The following is a 26,633-nucleotide window of genomic DNA, read 5'->3' as shown; positions in this document are numbered from 1 at the left end:
CCACGGTTCAATTAGCGCTGCTAATTTTTATTGGCAGGCTTTTGGAATCTGGACATCTATAATCCAATTGCCTTCGAAAAACCCCCACACAGCGACGGGAAAAATAAGACGCCCGGAAGGACTGCGCTAAGTTCAGAAAGGCGACCCGCCGGCCTATTAAAAATGCATCAGCTGGAGGCTAATCCTCAATGCGAAGCTGTCAACGGAACAAAATCGGCTATTTTCAGCCGAATTAAACTGAGCCGCCTATTGTGCCCGCCGCTCGGAGGTTTGTATGTTGTATTATGAAATTAAAAGGTCAGGCCCTTTTGTCGGCTGCTTATCCGAAAGCTCTGTGCCGCGGGGCCCGTCCCCTGGGGGCTCCGGCGTGCCAGGTAATAAGGAGCCGTACCAGGCCGGTGCCAAGGAACGGATCGTATCACTGCGTCTTTTGTATTGTGCGCCGAGTGTTCTCAGAGAGAGAGGGCACTTAACTGGCAAGTGCTAACGATGGAGGAAGGAGGAGATAAAATAAAAAAAATAATTCGGCAGGTGAGCGCCAAGCCGCGGCCCGAGATGACTTAACCGTTCGGGGCACAATGGCCGCCGATCTGCCAACACCCTGCAACGCAATGTCTGCAAAATTAATGAACAAGAAAGTATCTCTTGCTTCAAGATAATATCGTTTCCTTTTACGTTTTTTTTTCCAATGCGCTTTCATTGTTCAGGACTATAAAAGAAAAAAAAATGTCAAATAAATGTTTTTCATAAGAGTGATATTAACCACTTAAAGCGGGGGTTCACCCTAAAAAAACATTTATTTTTTCTAGCATGCCATCAAGCGTACTAGCGCGATCTACAGTACACCTTTCTTTTATTTTTAGGCGCTGTACTCACTGTTTACTGCCGTAATGAAGTTTCAGACTCCCCGCGGGGGAATGGGCGTTCCTATGCACAGGGAAGATGATTGACGGCCGGCTATGGCGCGTCACGCTCCCCGAAGATAGCCGAAATAGGACTTGCCTCTTCACGGCGCCTGCGCAGTCAGCTCCGATGTCTGTGCGCAGGCGCCGTATAGCGCCGTGAAGAGGCAAGTCCTATTTCGGCTATCTTCGGGGAGCGTGACGCGCCATAGCCGTCAATCATCTTTCCTGTGCATAGGAACACCCATTCCCCGCGGGGAGTCTGAAACTTCATTACGGCGCCTAAAAATAAAAGAAAGGTGTACTGTAGATCGCGCTAGTATGCTTGATGGCATGCTAGAAATTTGTTTTTAGGGTGAAACACCGCTTTAAGCCCCGGACCATTATGCAGGTAAAGGACCTGGCCAGTTTTGGCGATTCGGCACTGCGTCGCTTTAACTGACAATTTCACCAAAGCCCCCCCAACGGGGCTCCTAATTATTATTTGTTTAAATAAATAAAAATGTGGTAAAAAAACAATAAAAGAAAAACAAAAAACTACTGGACACAAGTGGCGTAACTACCGGGGTGACTGTCACTGCCATTCAGGAAATGAAAAGAAGATTCAGGCAACTAAAGAGGATATGCACAGAGATTTGGGCACTTAAAGAGGATGTACGGGTACGTGCTTGTGCCCAGCCGTGCCATTCTGCCGAAGTATATGTGCAGGAGGTGGTCCTTAAGCGGTTAAAACGTTCTGGTTTATAGTATAGATCAGGGATATGCAATTAGCGGACCTCCAGCTGTTGCAGAACTACAAGTCCCATGAGGCATAGCAAGACTCTGACAGCCACAAGCCTGACACCCAGAGACAGAGGCATGATGGGACTTGTAGTTTTGGTAGGAGGTCGGCTAATCGCATATCCCTGGTGTAGAGACCATGCCAGCCCTGCACACAACGCAGATAAATAGGCTCATTAACCAATTTCCTGAACGTTGCCAATGAACTCCCCTTCTTCCCGCACATGGCTGGCAATGAACTCTGGGTACCGCGCGGCGCATGGTGCTAATTGCGCCCATGTGAAGGCAATTTGCTGCACGAGTTTCCCAAAGCGTTCCGTTCCACTTTTCTGGTTCATTGGAGAGTGATTAGGAAAGCATTTGCACGTGCCGGAGACGGCCATGTGGTCATGTGTTTAGAATGCAAACTCGAAAGGAGGCCGATCGGAGCGTGAAACGAGGGAGGGGGGGGGGGGGGACCATCAGCTTTACCTGGGGTGCCAACTGACACACACATTAACAGATATCGTACACGAGGGACATATACCACCTACAACGCTTCACAGAGCCAACCTGGTCAGATGTTACTCCAGAAGGTTTAAAGTTTTAAAGGCTCTAGGTGAGTGATGGGGAACCTCGGCACCCCGGATGGTTTTGGAACTACATTTCCCATGATCCTCATGCACTCTGCAGTGTATTGAAGCATTATGGGAAATGTAGTCCCAAAACATCTGGAGTGCCGAGGTTCTCCATCACTGCTCTAGGTTGTTTACCTTCATGTAATTATGCATAAAGGTAAAAAAAATCTTCTCTGGGCAGCAGCCCCTCAGCCCTCCTTATACTTGCCTTAGACCCAGCCAAATGCACAAGAGCCTTGTCTCTCCGGGGACTCTCCTATTGGTTCCCGCAATCACAGCTAATGAGCCAATTTGGAGAGAAAGAGGCGGGGCCAAGCCGCGGCTCTGTGTGTGAATGGACACACAGTGCAGCGGCTCGGGAGTGAGCCTGCTTGGGTGCCCCAATAGGAAGCAGCTTGCTCTGGGTTCAGAAGGGAGGTCAAGAAAAGGAGGATATACCTGGATATCTGGACAGAAGGGAGGCCAAGGAGCACCGGCGGGGAAGAGCATATGCCTGGATATCTGGACAGAAGGGAGGCCAAGGAGCACTGGCAGGGGAAGAGGATATACCTGGATATCTATATCTATATATCTCCATCTATCTATCTATAGCTCTCCATCTATCTATCTATAGATCTCCATCTATCTATAGATCTCCATCTATCTATAGATCTCCATCTATCTATCTATAGATCTCCATCTATATCTATATATCTCCATCTATCTATATCTATATATCTCCATCTATCTATATCTATATATCTCCATCTATCTATATCTATATATCTCCATCTATCTATATCTATACATCTCCATCTATCTATATAGCTCCATCTATCTATATCTATATAGCTCCATCTATCTATATCTATATATCTCCATCTATCTATATCTATATATCTCCATCTATCTATATCTATATATCTCCATCTATCTATATCTATATATCTCCATCTATCTATATCTATATATCTCCATCTATCTATAGATCTCCATCTATCTATAGATCTCCATCTATCTATAGATCTCCATCTATCTATCTATAGATCTCCATCTATATCTATATATCTCCATCTATCTATATCTATATATCTCCATCTATCTATATCTATATAGCTCCATCTATCTATATAGCTCCATCTATCTATATAGCTCCATCTATCTATATCTATATAGCTCCATCTATCTATATCTATATATCTCCATCTATCTATATCTATATATCTCCATCTATCTATATCTATATATCTCCATCTATCTATACATCTCCATCTATCTATACATCTCCATCTATCTATACATCTCCATCTATCTATACATCTCCATCTATCTATATCTATATATCTCCATCTATCTATATCTATATATCTCCATCTATCTATATCTATATATCTCCATCTATCTATATCTATATATCTCCATCTATCTATATCTATATAGCTCCATCTATCTATATCTATATAGCTCCATCTATCTATACAGCTCCATCTATCTATATCTATATATCTCCATCTATCTATATCTATATATCTCCATCTATCTATATCTATATATCTCCATCTATCTATATCTATATATCTCCATCTATCTATACATCTCCATCTATCTATATCTATATATCTCCATCTATCTATATCTATATATCTCCATCTATCTATATATCTCCATCTATCTATACATCTCCATCTATCTATACATCTCCATCTATCTATATCTATATATCTCCATCTATCTATATCTATATATCTCCATCTATCTATATCTATATATCTCCATATATCTATATATCTCCATCTATCTATATATCTCCATCTATCTATATATCTCCATCTATCTATATATCTCCATCTATCTATATATCTCCATCTATCTATATATCTCCATCTATCTATACATCTCCATCTATCTATACATCTCCATCTATCTATATCTATATATCTCCATCTATCTATATCTATATATCTCCATCTATCTATATCTATATATCTCCATCTATCTATATCAATATATCTCCAACTATCTATATCTATATATCTCCATCTATCTATATATCTCCATCTATCTATATATCTCCATCTATCTATATATCTCCATCTATCTATATATCTCCATCTATCTATATATCTCCATCTATCTATATATCTCCATCTATCTATATATCTCCATCTATCTATACATCTCCATCTATCTATATCTATATATCTCCATCTATCTATATCTATATATCTCCATCTATCTATATCTATATATCTCCATCTATCTATATCTATATATCTCCATCTATCTATATATCTCCATCTATCTATATATCTCCATATCTCCATCCATCTAATAGAGATACATCTCTCTATCTCTCTCTATATATATATATATATATATAAAATATTTGGGGGTTCTAAGAATTATTTAGCAAAAAATTAAAATATTAAAAAGTTTACGTCGCCATAAAGCCACTTTCGTTTTTTAAAAGCCCCAGTTCATTTCACCAAGGCCCTTGTTTCCCATTGATGAGGAGCACATTTTATACCAGGGTGCTTCAGGAGTTTGCAAATTTTAAAGGGTGCCGCTACTGAAATTTTTTTTTTGCGAGGCCCAAAATCCAGGCTAATTTTTATCTTTTCATTATGGTAAAACCTAATTGATTGCAATGGATAACAAGAGCGGGACTTAATTTAGATGTTAAATGATGCCATATGTCCTCCTCACACAGATGTAGACCGCCAATCGAATCGCTGCGCTCTCAGTTGAGGACACGGCTGCTTCTTACTGAATCTTGTTCGTTTCCCGGAAGCAAACTTGGGTCACTTTATATATTTTTTTCCCTTTCTGTCTCAACGACAACCAGACTTTCCCCAGGGAGCTGTAGCAAATAAAGAGAGGAGCAGGACCAGGCCTGTGTGATAAAAAAGCATTCCCGTCATCCAGATGTGAAGACTTGATGGGCTGGATCCGGTCCGGTGACGGCGAGCCAGGTGGCACGTGTAGCTGGCTCGTGTGGATCCCTCTCATGCCGGGCCAAGTGGCAACCTTATTAGTGCTGCGAGCATGCAAAGGCTGCGAGAAGGGAATGTGGAATACGCCGCGTCCCATCTACCGTTCCCGCCCAAAAACATTTTTTTTTTGGGGGGGTTTTGTTGGAAGACGGAAGAATTTTAAAAGGAGTGTCATGGTGACCGTGGCATGACGAGCCGCTGAGGCGTCTACGTGTAACGTTCTCATCTCAGGGCCTATAAACCACATCCCGATCTGCTAATAATCGCCCTCTTCCCTTGCGTGGCTGGAGATCAGCGCAAGCCCGTGCCAAGCATTACTCAATGACAATGCCATTTTCTCCGCCGCCTGAACTCCACCCGCCCCTATCTCCAATGAGCCGATTCCCGCACGCCACGGGCAGGCGTTCCAAAAATCGGAACCAGTTATTGACTTTTTTTTTAAGTCCCAGCGACACGTGACAAGGAACGGCCTAAGTGTGTAAAATTTCTCCCATGGACACAAGCCCAAGACGTGCGATAAGACATCTAAATGTACTGCCCATCGAATAAAAAAATGTATAAAACATCTGAAGACGGGCTTTCTATAGAGTGGAGGTGAACGTAGTGTAGAAAACAGTCTAGGAGCTAGCAGACGATTCGGAATTCAAGGGCCCAGAAACAAAAAAGTTAGGCAGACAGACTATAAAATAAAATAAAAAAACATGGGAGATGCAATTGAGTTGAGTCTTACCCCGAAGGGTCCCAACGCGCTTACAAACACATACTAGGGCCAATTTATAGACAGGATCTGATTAACCTACCAGCATGTCTATGGAGAGTGGAAGGAAACCTGTCAGAACCCATGAATCAGACCGAGATAGAAGTACGGTTACAACCGAGGACGTCATATAACGTCCTCGGCTTTGTGCGGTGATATCTGAATGATGGGGGCAGCTACAGGCATAATTCAGATATCACCGTCTTCAGCCGCCGATTCTCTGCACGATAAGAATGATCAAAGCGGCGGTTCCGCCACTTGATCGTTCTTATAGGCAGCGGGAGGGTACGTTCCCCGCCCCCCTCCCGCCGCCATCCGGTGCTTCTCTGGGCCCTCCCGTGCCATCGGGGGCCAGGAGAGCGAATCGGCCGGCGCTGGCTGGGAAGCATACAGATGACTGTTGACCACATGGTCACCAGTCATCTCTATGACCGTCGGAGGCCCGGGCGCGGCGGCGCGCTCGCGACCCACTGATGGGATCTTAAAGGGGACGTACATGTACGCCCTTGTGCCCAGCTGTGCCATTTTGCCAACGTATATCGTCGTGCGGCGGTCCTCAAGCGGTTAAGAAAGTTGTCACTCATTCACAGATCGATCTCTTCTGAACAGGCTGCTAGTGGAGACTGGACTCCATTTTCCCCCCGACATGCTCAGATAGATCTGGGTGTCATCTGCATACACATGGAACGGCAAACCATGTTTGTGTATTTTGCACCTTCAAAGTCCCAATTTTCTTTTCTATATTGTTATCAATCAAAGGGATGTGGTGCCAATAACTTACAGCTGATAAGCAATTAAACGCTTCTCCTCTGGTGAAGACCAGTTGGTGCCAAGATTCTGTGTCTTAAGAGAGCCCCACTTTAATTGCCCGGGAGGGTTACCACGACAGGTGATGGCAGATCTGTCTGTCTCCGCCCACAATCCCCTAACTGACCGAACTTCAGCCCCTTCTTTTTCTCCACATGGAAGAGGAGAAGCACCATCCCTTAGCATCAATTGTACAATATCGAACACCACCACACACGGTTTGAGCATCATCACCCGCATGGCCCAACAGCCACCCCACTGCCGCAAATTGCGTGCAAAAATATTGCGTGGTGTATGGACGTTCTCAGATGCCATATCTCAGTGCTCAGTGTATTTGGAAGCGAAGCCAGCCCCTGGCACGCTGGGACTTAGCCGCACGGCACTTGGAAGCCCCGCCATGGTATAAACATTTACTAGCGGTTGTAAAATCACAGGACGTCAATAGCGAGCGGCAGGACACAAGCCTGTTTGCAATTACGGAGGGGCGGAAATTTTATCTAGGTAATGAAGGGGCCGGCAATCCTGGCCATTAAAACAAGGAAAAGGTCGGACTTAAAAAAGGGATTTCTTAGTCACAAAGGGCTGCTTCCCATAAAGCGGGGCCGCTGACTCACTGAGGACGGCCGAGGACAAGACGGAGGGGTCAGCTGACTCACAGGACAGCCGAGGACAAGACGGAGGGGTCAGCCGACTCACTGAGGACGGCCGAGGACAAGACGGAGGGGTCAGCCGACTCACTGAGGACGGCCGAGGACAAGACGGAGGGGTCAGCCGACTCACTGAGGATGGCCAAGGACAAGACGGAGGGGTCAACTGACTCACTGAGGACGGCCAAGGACAAGACGGAGGGGTCAGCTGACTCACTGAGGACAGCCGAGGACAAGACGGAGGGGTCAGCCGACTCACTGAGGACGGCCGAGGACAAGACGGAGGGGTCAGCCGACTCACTGAGGACGGCCGAGAACAAGACAGAGGGGTCAGCCGACTCACTGAGGACGGCCGAGGACAAGACGGAGGGGTCAGCCGACTCACTGAGGACGGCCGAGGACAAGACGGAGGGGTCAGCCGACTCACTGAGGACGGCCGAGGACAAGACGGAGGGGTCAGCCGACTCACTGAGGATGGCCAAGGACAAGACGGAGGGGTCAGCCGACTCACTGAGGACGGCCGAGGACAAGATGGAGGGGTCAGCCGACTCACTGAGGACGGCCGAGGACAAGACGGAGGGGTCAGCCGACTCACTGAGGACAAGACGGAGGGGTCAGCCAACTCACTGAGGACGGCCGAGGACAAGACGAAGGGGTCAGCCGACTCACTGAGGACGGCCGAGGACAAGACGGAGGGGTCAGCCGACTCACTGAGGACGGCCGAGGACAAGACGAAGGGGTCAGCTGACTCACTGAGGACGGCCGAGGACAAGACGGAGGGGTCAGCCGACTCACTGAGGACGGCCGAGGACAAGACGGAGGGGTCAGCCGACTCACTGAGGACGGCCGAGGACAAGACGAAGGGGTCAGCTGACTCACTGAGGACAAGACGGAGGGGTCAGCCGACTCACTGAGGACGGCCGAGGACAAGATGGAGGGGTCAGCTGACTCACTGAGGACGGCCAAGGACAAGACGAAGGGGTCAGCCGACTCACTGAGGACGGCCGAGGACAAGACGGAGGGGTCAGCCGACTCACTGAGGACGGCCGAGGACAAGACGGAGGGGTCAGCCGACTCACTGAGGACGGCCGAGGACAAGACGGAGGGGTCAGCCGACTCACTGAGGACGGCCGAGGACAAGACGGAGGGGTCAGCCGACTCACTGAGGATGGCCAAGGACAAGACGGAGGGGTCAGCCGACTCACTGAGGACGGCCGAGGACAAGACGGAGGGGTCAGCCGACTCACTGAGGACAAGACGGAGGGGTCAGCCAACTCACTGAGGACGGCCGAGGACAAGACGGAGGGGTCAGCCGACTCACTGAGGACGGCCGAGGACAAGACGGAGGGGTCAGCCGACTCACTGAGCACGGCCGAGGACAAGACGAAGGGGTCAGCTGACTCACTGAGGACAAGACGGAGGGGTCAGCCGACTCACTGAGGACGGCCGAGGACAAGATGGAGGGGTCAGCTGACTCACTGAGGACGGCCAAGGACAAGACGGAGGGGTCAGCCGACTCACTGAGGACGGCCGAGGACAAGACGGAGGGGTCAGCCGACTCACTGAGGACGGCCGAGGACAAGACGGAGGGGTCAGATGACTCACTGAGGACGGCCGAGGACAAGACGGAGGGGTCAGCCGACTCACTGAGGACGGCCGAGGACAAGACGGAGGGGTCAGCCGACTCACTGAGGACGGCAGAGGACAAGACGGAGGGGTCAGCCGACTCACTGAGGACGGCCGAGGACAAGACGGAGGGGTCAGCCGACTCACTGAGGACGGCCGAGGACAAGACGGAGGGGTCAGCCGACTCACTGAGGACGGCCGAGGACAAGACGGAGGGGTCAGCCGACTCACTGAGGACGGCCGAGGACAAGACGGAGGGGTCAGCCGACTCCCCGCGACACACATCCGTCCCGCCGCTGCTTATGCTGAACTGGTGAAAAGTCAGGAGGGCGGCCAATCGCAGGTGAGCAATTTCTGCAGAGTGCGGCATTGTAACCGGCGACAAAACGTAGAGCTACGCCACGCTTTTTATCTTTAAACCCCTTGACGCCGACGTAACACAAACCTGCGGCCTCGCTGGACCCGGCTTTCTCATTTCCCTGGGGCGCACGGCGCATTCCCAGCACTGGGGGGGGTCTCACCCTGAGCCACGTACTAATGATCAGGGACCCGGAACTCGAGATTCCAGGTCACCTGATCGCTGTAATAGCCTCTGATTGGCTACCACAGTGTATCAGTCACTAGTGCAATATTTTCTTTGTCTTGCAGAGGGAAAAAAAAAAGTATGTATAAAAAAATAAAAAAAATATATACCTAGATCAAGGTTTTATCTAGGTCAGTGCCAGGGTTAGTGTCAAGGTCAAAGGTCAGGGTCAAAGGTCAGGGTCTGTATTTTTTACAATGTATCTTTTATATCTGTCTGGAGTTCAGCTTTAAGGCTGCATTCACACCTGAGCGTAGCTTGTTTGGTCGTTTTTTTCCAGGCGTTTTCATGCGTATTTGCGCGTTTGCATACAGCGTCGTTCGACGTTTTTTTATTTTAGCCAATAGGATAAATGATCGTCTTTTCATCACTTGTTGCTATGTTTGTAGATTTTATTTATCTTCTGCCTGGGTGAAATGTTCTATTGATTAAAGCGACAAAACGCCCGTAGCAAACGCTCGTTGTCGCGCTAGTCGCTTGAATCGAGCGTTTCCATTACTTTCTATGGGAAATACAAACGCTCAAAAACGCCCAAACCGTCCGATTCGCGCGGAACTTGTTTGAGCTTCAGGCGTTCGGCGTTTTGGAGTGGAGATGTGAGCCATCTCCATAGAGAATAATGTATTTTTTCCCCTCCAGCGTTTTGGAGCGTCGCGCTTCAGGCGACAAAACGCTCAGGTGTGAATGCAGCCTAAAGCGTTTCATATTCCTGACATACATACCTGCTGTCCCATGTACTGGTAAGGAGAAGTCTCCTGTTCTCTTTTTATTACTTCCTTTATGTGAAGTCCCTGGTGATTCTGCCAGTCCCTCTGCTTCACTATTAAAAAACTGACCACACCAAGCAGGAGAGCACAGTGTGGACGGTTCTCTAGCTGTGCTGGGAACACAGCCTTCTCTCTCCTCCAATGATCAGACTTGTCCTGCTGACACACGCCCCCCCCCCCCTCTGCATAGGCATTCACTGGGAAGCTCAGTGTGCTACTGCTACTGCTTCTCCTCCCCCCAGCTATTATGCACCTGAGAACAGAGGGGATGTGATCACTTATACAAAATAAAAATAAAAAGGTATTTATAATATTTTTTATATCTACACACAAATGTTTTGCTTTAATTTCTATTTTAAGCTTAATGTTTACAATCACATTCCATCGAGACGCGTCCCCACCAAGGTACAAGACGCTTTATTTATTATTTTCCTTCACAGTCCCCGAGTAAGGACCTAGGCAAGGACAACATTGACTACTTGCTGCACAGTAAACACCAAAAAGGGGCCGCAGGTTGGGCGCCAGGGCACCGCAGTATCCATCATCTGGAGCAGCCCCCCCCCTCCCCCCCTCCGAGACGGTGGATTGTGCGTTCTCTCTGTTTGTTTTGTCAGCGCGAGGTTCTCACAAGAGACAAATATTATTACCGCAGCGAGGAAATGGTTTGTTTTCTTGTCTGTTTGACCCGGCGCAGGACAAAAACACCTTGCAAATGTCACCCACTTGACAAGACAAGGTCTGTGGGGGGGGAGAGAAAGATATTCAGCCGGGGCCAGAGGGAGAGTTTTACTTTTGTAAACAGTGACATCATAGTAACGACATCATACTTCACTGCTAAAGAAGAACTCTGAGCTTCATAAAAAAGGGGGAAAAAATTATCATTTAAACCACTTTTCTCACAAAAGTAAGTACACCCCTCCCATTTGTGTAAATCTTTTCTTGTATCTTTTCATGTGACAACACTGAAGTAATGACACTTTGTATCTACAATGTTGTGTAGTGAGTGTACAGCTTGTATAAGGGTGTAAATGTGCTGTCCCCTCAAAATAACTCAACACACAGCCATTAATGTCTAAACCGCTGGCAACAAAAGTAAGGACAATGAAAATGTCCAAATTGGGCCCAAAGTGTCAATATTTTGTGTGGCCGCCATTATTTTCCAGCACTGCCTTAACCCTCTTGGGCATGGAGGTCACCAGAGCTTCACAAGTTGCCACTGGAGTCCTCTTCCCCTCCTCCATGATGACATCACAGAGCTGGTGGATGTTGGAGACCTTGCGCTCCTCCCCCTTCCGTTTTAGGATGTCCCACAGATGATCAATAGGGTTTAGGTCTGGAGACATGCTTGGCCAGTCCATCACCTTTACCCTCAGCTTCTTTAGCAAGGCAGTGGTGGTCTTGGAGGTGTGTTTGGGGTCCTTATGTTGGAATACTACCCTGCAGTGCAGTCTCTGAAGGGAGGGGATCATGCTCTGCTTCAGCATGTCACAGTACATGTTGGCATTCATGGTCCCCTCAAGGATCTGTAGCCCCCCAGTGCCGGCAGCACTCATGCAGCCCCAGACCATGACACTCCCACCACCATGCCTGACTGTAGACAAGACACACTTGTCTTTGTCCTCCTCACCTGGCCCCCCCCCCACACACGCCTGACACCCCTCCCCCCCACACACGCCTGACACCATCTGACACCAAATACCTTTATCTTGTCTCATCAGACCACAGGACGTGGTTCCAGTAATCCATGTCCTTAGTCTGCTTGTCTTCAGCAAACCAATTTTAGGGGAATCATCCATCGAGGAAACCAGCGTGGGGGGCGGGGGGGAGTTTTCCAACAAGGAAACCAGTTTCAGGGGAAGTCTTCCAACGAGAAAACTAATGTTGGGGGAAGGCTTCCAACGAGGAAACCAGTGTTGGGGGAAGGCTTCCAACGAGGGAACCAGTGTTGGGGGAAGGCTTCCAACGAGGGAACCAGTGTTGGGGGAAGGCTTCCAACGAGGGAACCAGTGTTGGGGGAAGGCTTCCAACGAGGGAACCAGTGTTGGGGGAAGGCTTCCAACGAGGGAACCAGTGTTGGGGGAAGGCTTCCAACGAGGGAACCAGTGTTGGGGGAAGGCTTCCAACGAGGGAACCAGTGTTGGGGGAAGGCTTCCAACGAGGGAACCAGTGTTGGGGGAAGGCTTCCAACGAGGGAACCAGTGTTGGGGGAAGGCTTCCAACGAGGGAACCAGTGTTGGGGGAAGGCTTCCAACGAGGGAACCAGTGTTGGGGGAAGGCTTCCAACGAGGGAACCAGTGTTGGGGGAAGGCTTCCAACGAGGGAACCAGTGTTGGGGGAAGGCTTCCAACGAGGGAACCAGTGTTGGGGGAAGGCTTCCAACGAGGGAACCAGTGTTGGGGGAAGGCTTCCAACGAGGGAACCAGTGTTGGGGGAAGGCTTCCAACGAGGGAACCAGTGTTGGGGGAAGGCTTCCAACGAGGGAACCAGTGTTGGGGGAAGGCTTCCAACGAGGGAACCAGTGTTGGGGGAAGGCTTCCAACGAGGGAACCAGTGTTGGGGGAAGGCTTCCAACGAGGGAACCAGTGTTGGGGGAAGGCTTCCAACGAGGGAACCAGTGTTGGGGGAAGGCTTCCAACGAGGGAACCAGTGTTGGGGGGAAGGCTTCCAACGAGGGAACCAGTGTTGGGGGAAGGCTTCCAACGAGGGAACCAGTGTTGGGGGAAGGCTTCCAACGAGGGAACCAGTGTTGGGGGAAGGCTTCCAATGAGAAAAAGAGTTTTGGGGAAAGTCTTCCAACAAAGAAAAACAGTGTTGGGGAAATCTTCCAACAAGGAACCCAGTGTTGGGGAAATCTTCAGAGGAAAACAGTTTTGGGGGAATCTTCCAATGAGGAAACCAGTTTTGGTGCCAACTGTCTAAGAGTGATTGACATCACTTTGAGGAGGATTCCTCCCACTTTCTGTTATTTCTTAGGTATGAAAAAATATTTTGCAAGGACTCTAGATCCCGCTTCAATCGCTGGATTAGAGATACATGGCAGATTTAGATTCTTTACATACTCTGAACCCCAGAATACTAGTCCAGAATCTCCTTAGCCACTGATGAACATTTTTTATACACTGTATGTTGACCTGTAATGTTGACACTGTTAATTGGCCTGTTTTTCTTTCCACAATTTCAAAGCAAAGCAATTAAAACCAAACAGAACGTTCTCGCTCTATCCAAAAACATTAAAACTTTTTCTCTGGAGTTCCACTTCAAATAATATGAGCTCCTGACTTTAGCACAAGTAAAAATTTTCTGCATGTTAGTAGCCCAGCAAACATTTTTACAAATATTTCTTACGTAGATCTTCTACAAACAGCAAAACAATCAATTAATTTGCTTGTACAAAAAAATAATTTGACAAACTGAAATCACAGAATACAGCCTGCTCCAGTATCCAGGGCTGTCTTAATGCATGGGCACCCCTGGGTGCATAGGGGGCACCATGATAGTCTTGCATTACATCATACATGCCACCTGTCCTGGATTTCCCAGACCAGTCAAGCGTTTTACCAAGCTGTCCCAGGATAACCATGTCCTGAGCAGCATTCTGGAATTTGTGCTGTGCCTTCCTGACCCCTCCCCCCCATACTGTGCCCTCTTGTCTCCAACACTGTACTGTGCCCTTTGTGTTGCTTTGTCTTTAATTCATCAAATGCTTTTTATATTGTTTGAAATATATATTTTTTTTGAAAGTACTAATAAATATGTTTAATTGTATCAAGTAATTCTTGGAAATAAGAGCGTAAATTGGGGCATGCTGGTAGGGGCCCAGTGCATTACTTTGCCCTGGGGCCCATGATGCTATTAAGACAGCCCTGCCAGTATCAGAAGGTTCACGGTTAGGAAGAACCCAGGCTGGTCCTGAACCAATCACAGCACACAGAGCAATAAGTGCAATAGTAACCGCTCACCGTTCTGGTCGTCCAGCTCATTCCCGATGTCGTAGCCCATCTGCTTCTGTCGGCCCAGGATGTTGCTGAGAGCATCCAAACCAGCATCTTGTTCTGAACACAGAGATTTTTATTTTACTTTTTTATTCACTTTCGCATTTTATCTTTTTGTATACATCAAACTTATGGTAAAGATCATTTAGAAGAGGGGTACATCAGGTATCCCCATCAGAGTGCCACCTTACACCAGATATCCCCATCAGAGTGCCTCTTAACACCAGGGTGCCCCCATAGATCAGGTTCCCCCCATTAGAGTATACTTCTAGATCTGTTGTGGTCCATGCGAGTGCACCTGGAAGAGGCCATCAAATGAACAGTGTACCTGATCAATATGTCCCTGTCGTCAGACAGGCAGGATGCGGGAGCTGGGGGAGAAGAAGCGAGCTGCAGGGGGCACGAGCTGGGGGATAAGAAGCGAGCTGCAGGGGGCACGAGCTGGGGGAGAAGTAGTGAGCTGCAGGGGGCACGAGCTGGGGTAGAAGAAACAAGCTGTAGGGGGCACGAGCTTGGGTAGAAGAAACAAGCTGTAGGGGGCACGAGCTTGGGTAGAAGAAACAAGCTGCAGGGAGCATGAGCTGGGGGAGAAGAAACAAGCGGGCACGAGTTGTGGCAGAAGAAACAAGCTGCAGGGAGCATGAGCTGGGGGAGAAGTAGCAAGCTGCAGGGGGCACGAGCTAGGGGAGAAGAAGCGAGCTGAAGGGGGCACGAGCTGGGGGAGAAGAAGCGAGCTGCAGGGGGCACGAGCTGGGGAAGAAGAAGAAGCGAGCTGCAGGGGGCACGAGCTGGGGGAGAAGAAACAAGCTGCAGGGGGCATGAGCTGGGGGAGAAGAAACGAGAGGCGGGGGCACGAGTTGTGGGAGAAGAAACAAGCTGCAGGGGGCATGAGCTGGGGGAGAAGTAGCAAGCTGCAGGGGGCACGAGCTGGGGGAGAAGAAGCGAGCTGCAGGGGGCACGAGCTGGGGGAAAAGAAGGCGAGCTGCGGGGGGAGCGAGCTGGGGAAGAAGAAGCGAGCTGCAGGGGGCGCAAGCTGGGGGAGAAGAAGCGAGATGTGGGGGGCACGAGCTGCACTGCAGGGTCATGAGCTGGGGGAGAAGAAGCGAGCTGTAGGGGGCATGAGCTGGGGGAGAAGAAGCGAGCTGTAGGGGGCATGAGCTGGGGGAGAAGAAGTAAGCTGTAGGGGACACAAGCTGAGGGAGAAGAAGCGAGCTGCGGTGGGAATGAGCTGGGGCAGGAGAAGCTTGCTACAGGGGGTACGAGCTGGGGCAGGAGAAGCTTGCTACAGGGAGCACGAGCTGGGGCAGGAGAAGCTTGCTGCAGGAGGAGGAGCGCACACATGACATCATTGGTTGCTAGGACGCCAGGGGGCCTAGCAACCAATGACTGCTGAGCAGCGGGGGATCCCGGTGCTGCAGATTGTGCTTGAAATTTTCCTTTTCCATTTGTTTTCAATGTGCTCCGTGACCTCACTGGCCAACAGGGAGGCGGGACCAAGTGAAAAGTCAAGACTTGCATATAAAACTTTCCGCTGACTTTATCGCAGCCTATCCTGATGGTCCTGACATCTAGGTTTTCCATGAAGGAGGACACCTCTACTCGTGAACTTTTCCCATACCATGCTCACTTTGAACTGCCCTAATTTGGTGACAAATTCACTTTAAAGACGTTCCAAAAAAAACTGAGATTCCCAGTTAAAGAAGCCAAGTGCCAATTCATACAAATAACGTATAGAACATCTTTCCAAAGTTCAACTCTTTCCCGGCTAGAACGCGGTTATAAGTCAAAACTGAGGAATTAAGTAGGTCATCACTTGTGTCTTCTCGTTTTGGTCGTGTTCCTGGACTCCAAACACCGCGAAAAAAAATAATAATCCCGGGCCAAGTCTGTAAGCAAAGGGCCAGATGTGCCCTAATTACATGGAGTCGTTATAATAGGCCCCCCCCCCCCCCAGCCCCCTTGCTTTTAATCATATTTTGCTCAACTGGCGAGTTACATGAAAGCAGAGCTGCGATGAGGCTGTAGGAGAGGCCGGGGCTGTGCCGGCTACAAGAGATGAAGAAAGTTTAAAGGGTTAAAAAAACAAAAAAAACAATGAATAGTCCGGACAGACGTCCAGAGCATAAAACATGACATGGGGGGGGGGGGGGGGTAACTGGACTGAAACGCTGGGATTTGAAGGAGGAACATCCCCAAATATTTTAATATAGCAATAACACGGAATCTGGTAGAGGCGCCAACTTTTTTTCCAGCTTTTGAAAACTTTCTCAGAAAAATGTTTTGAAATAAATTGGTCATAATTAACTTTAAATAGTGTGAACTTTTCTTTCTATAGTGAAAATGTTCTGTACAGGCGCTGGTCTCTCACAATGCCGGGGGAGTTTGTACTCTCTAAAGGTCTGCCTGACCCTCACCTGGAGGCATCTTCATTTAAATGAAGGGTCTCTGTGATGTCACTGGTCTCTAGTGATTGGATAGACTGTGTTCTCATGAATATGAAGGGTCTCCGTGATGTCACTGGTCTCTAGTGATTGGATAGGCTGTGTTCTCATGAATATGAAGGGTCTCAGTGATGTCACTGGTCTCTAGTGATTGGATAGGCTGTGTTCTCATGAATATGAAGGGTCTCGGTGATGTCACGGGTCTCTAGTGATTGGATAGGCTGTGTTCTCATGAATATGAAGGGTCTCCGTGATGTCACTGGTCTCTAGTGATTGGATAGGCTGTGTTCTCATGAATATGAAGGGTCTCGGTGATGTCACTGGTCTCTAGTGATTGGATAGGCTGTGTTCTCATGAATATGAAGGGTCTCAGTGATGTCACTGGTCTCTAGTGATTGGATAGGCTGTGTTCTCATGAATATGAAGGGTCTCGGTGATGTCACTGGTCTCTAGTGATTGGATAGGCTGTGTTCTCATGAATATGAAGGGTCTCGGTGATGTCACTGGTCTCTAGTGATTGGATAGGCTGTGTTCTCATGAATATGAAGGGTCTCGGTGATGTCACTGGTCTCTAGTGATTGGATAGGCTGTGTTCTCATGAATATGAAGGGTCTCGGTGATGTCACTGGTCTCTAGTGATTGGATAGGCTGTGTTCTCATGAATATGAAGGGTCTCGGTGATGTCACTGGTCTCTAGTGATGGATAGGCTGCGTTCTCATGAATATGAAGGGTCTCGGTGATGTCACTGGTCTCTAGTGATTGGATAGGCTGTGTTTTCATGAATATGAAGGGTCTCGGTGATGTCACTGGTCTCTAGTGATTGGATAGGCTGTGTTCTCAGGAATATGAAGGGTCTCGGTGATGTCACTGGTCTCTAGTGATTGGATAGGCTGTGTTCTCATGAATATGAAGGATCTCTGTGATGTCACTGGTCTCTAGTGATTGGATAGGCTGTGTTCTCATGAATATGAAGGGTCTCGGTGATGTCACTGGTCTCTAGTGATTGGATAGGCTGTGTTCTCATGAATATGAAGGGTCTCGGTGATGTCACTGGTCTCTAGTGATTGGATAGGCTGTGTTCTCATGAATATGAAGGGTCTCGGTGATGTCACTGGTCTCTAGTGATTGGATAGGCTGTGTTCTCATGAATATGAAGGGTCTCGGTGATGTCACTGGTCTCTAGTGATTGGATAGGCTGTGTTCTCATGAATATGAAGGGTCTCGGTGATGTCACTGGTCTCTAGTGATTGTATAGGCTGTGTTCTCATGAATATGAAGGGTCTCGGTGATGTCACTGGTCTCCAGTGATTGGATAGGCCGTGTTCTCATGAATATGAAGGGTCTCAGTGATGTCACTGGTCTCTAGTGATTGGATAGGCTGTGTTCTCATGAATATGAAGGGTCTCGGTGATGTCACTGGTCTCTAGTGATTGGATAGGCTGTGTTCTCATGAATATGAAGGGTCTCGGTGATGTCACTGGTCTCTAGTGATTGGATAGGCTGTGTTCTCATGAATATGAAGGGTCTCGGTGATGTCACTGGTCTCTAGTGATGGATAGGCTGTGTTCTCATGAATATGCATTTCGATGATGTCACTGGTCTCTAGTGATTGGATAGGTTGTGTTCTCATGAATATGAAGGGTCTCGGTGATGTCACTGGTCTCTAGTGATTGCATAGGCTGTGTCCTCATGAATATGCATTTCGGTGATGTCACTGGTTCCTAGTAAAGTAATGTTACCTGCTATCATCCGCTGCTGCTGCTGCTTCAGATCCCGACTGGACAGGTTTCTTGTCTCTTCGGGCTCCTCCATCACCCATGGGTTGGATCTAGAGCTCCCCGAGGCACCGCCGCTCATCAGGCTCGACCTGGTAACAGAGGAAGGTGAAAACCGACGTAAGTTTGAGCCGAGAAATATAAAATATATAAACAATCAAATAAATAAATAAATACACACACACAGTAAGTATGTATATATATATATATATATAATCATTTTTAGTGTGTGTAATATATATAAAAAATAAAATAAACAATGTGTGTGTATTTATTTATTTTATTTTTTATAGATTTTATATTATATATACCGTATTTATCGGCGTATACCGCGCACTTTTTTGCCCTGAAAATCAAGGAAAAATCGTGGGTGCGCGGTATACGCCGATACCCGCGCTGAGTTTTGAATACTGCGCCGACATATACCGAGCGCAGTACACTCGGGTATAGTCGGCCAGTCTTGGCTCCTTCCGCGCTTACGTCCTGGACGTACAGGACGTGAGCGCGAGTGTTGCCGAGCCTGCCCGACAATACACGAGTGTACTGCGCTCTGTATATGTCGGCGCATTATTCAAACTCGGCGCAGGAAACGAGCGGGGAGGACGCAAGGACGCCGCAGACGGACCCCGGACCCGGCGAAGAGGACACCCGAAGCCGCAGAAGGACGCCGGACCCGACGAAGAGGACACCCGAAGCCACAGACGGACGCCGGACCCGACGAGGCCGCCGATGGACGCCGCGCAAGACACCAAAACTGTAAGTACAAAAAAAAAACATTTCCAAAGGATTCGGGGCCACTTTAGGGGGTGCGCGCTATACGCGGGAGCGCGTTATACCGCGATAAATACAGTATATTACACACAATAAAAGGACCAAAGATTTTGAATAAAAATAATGTTTTCCAATTTCTGTTCTAAAACCTAGTGGGGGTTTAAATACCACCAAAAGAAAGCTCTGTTTGTGTGTAAAAAATGATATAAGTGTCATTTGGATAGTGTTGCATGACCGCGCAATTGCCAGCTAAAGTAGCGCAGTGCTGAAGAGCAAAAAAATGCCCTTGTCATGGGGGGGGGGGGGTAAAACCTTCCGGGGAGGTTAAGTGGCTAAATGTCTCAAGCCAAGCATTTATTTTAAGAGACAACGCCTTATATAAAAAAAGGGTCAGTGTAAAAGTTAAATTGAAGTTGAATGGTTGAGAGATAAAACAGTCATTCCTGAAAAATTTCTTTTTGAATACTAATAGAGTTTGAATAATAGAGTTTGGACGTCTTGCTGGGAATCGGATGCGATTTTGGTGCGGGCAGCAATGTGAGGAGTAAAAAAGCGTTCATTGGTAACTACCGCGTGCCACATAAAGTGGAGTAGAGAGCCATCTAGTGGCCAAATGTGGGCAGTGCTGGTGGCAGTTTGTTACACGGAGGATTCAGCCAGATGTGAAGCCGCATTTCCCCGGCGTAGCGACCTGCACAGTCCCTGCTCTGCTGTTTTATAGGCTTAAGATGTGAACAGTAGCTATATTTTAGTACACTTTATAAAACAAATGCCTTTAATGAAATAATCCTTTTTTTCCCCCCCTTCATTTGTTTACATTTTAGCGCTACTGATCTCCTGTGGCACCTTTCAGCCATTTTCCTGCCCAGCGATGGCGGCATGGCATATCTCAGGGCGAGTTTCCCGATTGGTGACAACGTGTGGGAGACGAGAACAAAGCGTTGTCACCCCTCTATCAGAAAGGGTTTAAACAAGGACCTTCATGGCAGGACCGCCAGGTACGATTTAGGCTACTTTCACACTGGGGCAGTGCGGGCGTTAGCAGTAAAGCACAGCCGTCACAGAGCTTCGGACCAGGTCGCGAGCGTGCCGCCGGCAGCGCGCTCGCGACCCCACGGCTGGGCACATACAGGTACGCGATTGTGCCCAGCCGTGCCATTCTGCCGACGTATATCGACGTGAAGGGGTCCTAAAATAGTTAAGGCTGTTTTCACACTGGGGTGGCGCAGGGCGTTTAGCAGTACTTTACCGCTGTAATAGCGGCGGCTTTCGGCCGCTAGCGAAATGATTTCACCCCTCCGCTAGGGCCGAGGAAAGGGTTAAAAGCGACCGAAAAGCGGCCCCAAACGTCCTCTTCTGGGGTCCCACGGCAGCTCCCGTGGCTCCTCCTCCCGATAGCTAACCCCCTCTGGGAAGCTGATGCGGGAGCGGGGCCGAAGGGTAAGCCCCTCGGGAGAGAGCTTCCCAGAGGGGGTTACCCTGCGGCCCCGCTCCCGTGCCATACACTCAGCGTCCATAGATGCCGAGTGTATGACTCGGCCCCGCCCCCTGCGTCATTGGATTTGACAGCAGTGGGAGCCAGCGGCTGTGCTGCTATCAATCTATCCAATCAACGGCCAGACTCCGTGGAGACGCGCAGAGCTGGTAAATGGGCTCACACAAGTAAAATGGGGGGGGGGCTGGGGGGGCCGTGACAGCCAGGTGTTTTTTCACCTTATTGCATAGGATGTATTAAGGTGAAAAAACACGAACCTTTACAACCCCTTGAAGGCTACTTTCACACTGGGGCGGCGCGGGCATTAGCGGTAAAGCGACGCTAGTTTTAGAAGCGCTTTACCGCTGTTATAGCGACGGATTTTGGCCGCTAGTGGACCGCTTTTAGCCACCCACTAGCAGCCGAGGAAAGGGTTAAAAGTGCCCGAAAAGCGGCCCCGAGCGTCCTCTTCTGGGGTCCCCGTGATAGCTAACCCCCCTCTGGGAAGCTATTGCGGGAGCGGGGCCGCACGGTAACCCCCTCGGAAGAAAGCTTCCCAGAGGGGGTTACCCTGCGGCCCCGCTCCCGTGCCATACACTCGGCGTCCATAAACTCAGAGAGTATAACTTGGCCCCGCCCCCCGCGTCATTGGATTTAAACAGCAGCGGGAGCCAATGGCTGCGCTGCTATCAGTCTATCAAATCAACGTCCAGACTCCGTGGAGACGCGGAGAGCTGGTAAACGGGCTCACGCGAGTAAACCGGGGGGGGGCCGTGACAGCCAGGTGTTTTTTCACCTTATTGCATAGGGTGCATTAAGGTGAAAAAACACGAACCTTTACAACCCCTTTAAGGCTACTTTCACACTGGGGCGGTGCGGGCGTTAGCGGTAAAGCCACGCTAGTTTTAAGGGTAAGGGTTAAAAGCGCCCGAAAAGCGGCCCCAAACAGCCTCTTCTGGGGTCCCTCAGCGGCTCCTCCATAGGATGCATCAAGGTGAAAAAACACGAACCCCTTTAAGGGCAAAATCCACCTATAAAAATGATCCAGAACAGATCACGAATATTACGGCCCATGCAGAGAATTTTTTCACATACAGTAAAACCTCGGATTGCGAGTATAATTCGTTCCGGAAACACGCTTGTAATCCAAAGCGCTTGTATATCAAAGCATTTTTTTTACAGGGTATAAAAGAGAAGAGATTCGCCTCTAAGTGTAGCAATAAGTTGCTAAATGTTGTCCCTTCATTACATGTAACCCAGATTGCTACACTTAGAGGAGGAGCTTCTCTTCTCTTTTATACTCAGTGGTGACATGACGCTACTCTTATATCAAGACGTCACTTGTATATCAAGGCAAAATTTATTAAAACATTTTGCTCGTCTTGCAAAACGCTCTCAAACCAAGTCACTCTCAAACCAAGGTTTTACTGTATATCTCTTCCGTGTCGTTAGCGTAAATCAGTAGTCAGAGTTGTTCCTTTTCACTCATTAAAATAATAAAAAAATAAAGTGGAAATATTTTCGGCCCCTGACATGATACGGACATATTTGGGGATTATCCCGGCTGGAAAGTGTAATCTCCCTGACGCGCTCAGCACGAGATTTTTCCCCCCCCGCAGGCCGCGGCCATAAAACTTCCTCCGCCGTCTGATCCGGGGCACCGGCTCGGCTTTTCACTGGTGTGAAGATTAAAGATTATCCAATTAGCCACCCACTGTCTGCGTCTTCCTAATCGCCTAAACCCCTCAAATCATCGCTGTGCGCTGGAGTGTGCAGACCGCTTTCTGATTACAGCTGCAGATTTAACTAATTATCGGACAACGGCGAAGAGAAGGCCGCAAATGGCGCGCTTCATGAAACAACGGGCTGTGCCGGTGGTTTAACAGAAAGCCTATCTGTAGAAGGGGGGCAACGATTTACCCCCCATCTATCTTTTCATGTGACAACACTGAAGAAATTACACTTTGCTACAATGCATAATTTATATTTTGCGCTTTTTTTTTTTTCATTTAACTTTATTGCCATCACAAAGGGATGAACAAACCCCCTTGCAATAGCTCTGGGCAGGTGACAGGACCTCTTCATGGAGACATCAGGGGTCTATCGGACCTAAAACCTTGGTTTGAGAGTAACTTGGTTTGAGAGACCAGCAAAAAAAATTTTATTAAAATTTTGCTTTGATATACAAGCGATGTCTTGATATAAGAGTAGCGTCATGTCACCACTGAGTATAAAAGAAGAGAGGAGCCTCTAAGTGTAGCAATATGGTTACATTTAATGAAGGGACAACATTTAGCAACGTATAGCTACACTTAGAGGCTGCTCTCTTCTCTTTTATACCCTGTAAAAAAAATGCTTTGATATACAAGCGCTTTGGATTACAAGCATCTTTCTGGAAGGAATTATCCTCGCAATCCGAGGTTTTACTGTATTGAATACGGTCATTGAAGGTGTTAACTCCATACAGTTACTGGAATACAATACGTTAAACCAGAAAATGGCTTCCGTGGTCAAGGTGGTGGTGGGGGGGGGGGGGGCTGGGATTGGAGGGGGGGGTGGGGAGGATGGAATTTTAGGAAAATAGCCCTAGCGTGTTCCCTCTTTGTTGATGGTGACACTTTCCTCTCCCCACTGATATTTTGACGGCTCGCCGTCTCACTGAGACTCACTGAATGGTGACCGAAAGTAAACTCGGACTAATTTCCTCAATTCCTTGTGAAGAGGAGATGCGGGAATTGGGTCCAGTCTCATGTGATCAGCAGAGCGGGAAGCGGAAACATGTGACACGGGGGGGACAGAAGACGGAAGCTGTCAGTTCGGGGTGGTGGGGGAGGGGGGGAATGACTGACACAGAGTGAAGGTCCAGAACAGGAGTCAAAACTTTCCAGCTCTTGAGTAAAGAGAAAAGCCGAATTCATCGCTCCGGTACCCCTGCCCCTGTGCCCCATTCAAACTGCCAAGACTAATGGTTTAAATTAGACCTTCTAGTGGCCCCTCCATGCTGTGCCTCCCGAGAGATGGACAGAATTAGGACGCAAAAAAGTTAAAGACGGAAGGATACAGATTTTTTTTTTTACATAAAAAATAAAAAAAAGTAAAGGTTGACAGTATGCTGTATAAATGAGGACATACAGTAAGTGTAGGATAGTGGGGAGCACCTTGCAGAGCCTGGTCTAGGGTATGTACTAATGGTGAGCACCTTGGAGCGTGAGCTCTTCCCCAAGACAGGGACTAATCTACAGTAAGTACGAGTTGTGAGGACCTTATAGTGCCCTTCTCCTGGGGAAAGAGACCCATCTATGATATGTGCTAATGGGGAGGGCCTTTTGTTTGTCCGTCTACCGGGAACAGAGACTGATCTATTGAGTGTACAAATGTATGTACCAATAGTGAGGGACAGACTCGTCTATGGTATGCACCAATGGTGAGGGACAGACTCGTCTATGGTATGCACCAATGGTGAGAGACAGACTCGTCTATGGTATGTACCAATGGTGAGGGACAGACTGGTCTATGGTATGTACCAATGGTGAGGGACAGACTCGTCTATGGTATGTACCAATGGTGAGGGACAGACTCGTCTATGGTATGTACCAATGGTGAGAGACAGACTGGTCTATGGTATGCACCAATGGTGAGGGACAGACTCGTCTATGGTATGTACCAATGGTGAGAGACAGACTGGTCTATGGTATGCACCAATGGTGAGGGACAGACTCGTCTATGGTATGTACCAATGGTGAGAGACAGACTCGTCTATGGTATGTACCAATGGTGAGAGACAGACTGGTCTATGGTATGCACCAATGGTGAGGGACAGACTCGTCTATGGTATGTACCAATGGTGAGAGACAGACTCGTCTATGGTATGTACCAATGGTGAGAGACAGACTGGTCTATGGTATGCACCAATGGTGAGGGACAGACTCGTCTATGGTATGTACCAATGGTGAGAGACAGACTCGTCTATGGTATGTACCAATGGTGAGAGACAGACTGGTCTATGGTATGTACCAATGGTGAGGGACAGACTGGTCTATGGTATGTACCAATGGTGAGGGACAGACTGGTCTATGGTATGCACCAATGGTGAGGGACAGACTCGTCTATGGTATGTACCAATGGTGAGGAACAGACTGGTCTATGGAATGTTCTTCCCAGCGGCCGCTCAGAGTTAAGGCCCACCTGCGTCAAGAGGTTAATGTTATCAATGCAACAGTTGTGCGACAGTCAAAGCCAAAGTTTCATCAAAGTCGCAATGGAATTGGAAACTGCACGACTTTGGAGTTGCACAAGTGTGATTGGAACCTTGGGGTTCACATTTACTTCAAACAGAAGCCCTAGGGCAGGGATCCTCAAACTACGGCCCTCCAGCTGTTGCGGAACTACAAATCCCATGAGGCAATGCAAAACTCTGACATTCACAGACATGACTAGGCATGATGGGAATTGTAGTTCCCGAACACCTGGAGGGCCGTAGTTTGAAGACCCCTGTCCTAAGGTGCTTTTCACCCACTGCAAACTCATATAACCCCCCCCTTTTGGGACTTGGGGGAGCACGGGATACATTTGAAAATGGGAGGGGCAATTGCTAGCCTGCATTTAAAGCATGGCTGAAGTCCAGTCTTCAGATTAGAAAGCGCCCGGGTCATACTGCGCTTCCCCCTCCCCCCAACCCAAAACCAATTGCGACAGAAGGTTCTAGAAGTACATTGAAGTGTGTTATGGGACAAGCAGAGTTGCTTCGTGTTCTTCAAGCTCAAGTGGCTTCCTGGTAAATCCAGACATATTGGCGGGAAGTGCGCTGTGCGTGGGAATATCCATCCCCCTCCCCATCGAGGGATGTTTCCAGTTCTGGGCACCCAACTATGTGCAATATTGTCACTGACAACAGATCCTTTCTGAAGTGTTTAGCGACCCGCTACAAGTTACTTTATAACTGGAAACCAGGAAAGGGGTCAGTGAACTCTCGGCGCACAAACATTTTTACCACCTGCTGTCCGGAGCAATTCTATACTTTTTCTTACACAAATCAGCATTGTTTGCTAGAAAATTACTTAAAACCCCCCCCCCCCCCCCCAACATTATATATTTCTCAAAGCAGAGGCCCAGAAGTATAAAACGGTGGCTGTTGGAACTTTTTTTTATATGTTCCATGATATTTGGGCAGCCTTTTATTAAAACCCAAATTTTTTGGGGTAAAAATTGTCTCCCCTGCCCTCCAAATCGGCTAACCAAGCACAGAGCATGCTTTTTTTTTTTAGCTGTTTCTCTGGCTGCAAAAGCTAGGGAATGACAGCTCTGAAACTGGAAGTAATGAAGTATTCATCACTTCCGGGTTCATTCATCACAGAATAAATTGGGGGATGAGTGTCGTCCCCCCCATCTTCTCTGTGTGAAGCGGTTCTGGGCTCCCCCTGGTGGAATGAGAGAGCCCGGGAATCACCATGGGCGATGACAGGAGAGAGAGGTGACCCTTCACAGTCCTGCAAAAGTCATCAGAGGCTGCTTTTACAAAACAGTTAAGAATATAGATGTAAAATTATAATATATATATATATACACACACACACACACACACACACACACATCACCCTGCACAAAGAGAGACAGCAGAGCTGTGGGAGGGGCCCAAAAGCTCCTCCCACTACAGGTTGCCTGCAGAAAACTACAGGAGGGGGCAGAGACAAGACTACACACCCTGCACAAGGAGAGAGAGCA

At 48.3% G+C, this 26,633-nt stretch overlaps 1 protein-coding gene across 2 annotated transcripts in view; it reads right to left on the bottom strand.

Annotated features, from left to right (window-relative positions):
• STX8 (syntaxin 8) overlaps positions 1 to 26,633 on the bottom strand; it is a 157,822-nt gene that overhangs the window by 121,932 nt on the left and 9,257 nt on the right. For both annotated transcript variants that reach the window (XM_040331124.1, XM_040331123.1), the window contains 2 exons: positions 18,632 to 18,759; positions 14,418 to 14,510 (listed from right to left, as the gene is read on the bottom strand). In XM_040331124.1, coding sequence (XP_040187058.1) covers positions 14,418 to 14,510; positions 18,632 to 18,759 — 221 coding nt within the window. The remainder of the gene's footprint in view (positions 1 to 14,417; positions 14,511 to 18,631; positions 18,760 to 26,633) is intronic.

Source organism: Rana temporaria, chromosome 12, assembly GCF_905171775.1.
Source record: "Rana temporaria chromosome 12, aRanTem1.1, whole genome shotgun sequence".
Classification (NCBI taxonomy): Eukaryota; Metazoa; Chordata; class Amphibia; order Anura; family Ranidae; genus Rana; species Rana temporaria.
This window is presented reverse-complemented; position numbering and strand designations above follow the sequence as displayed.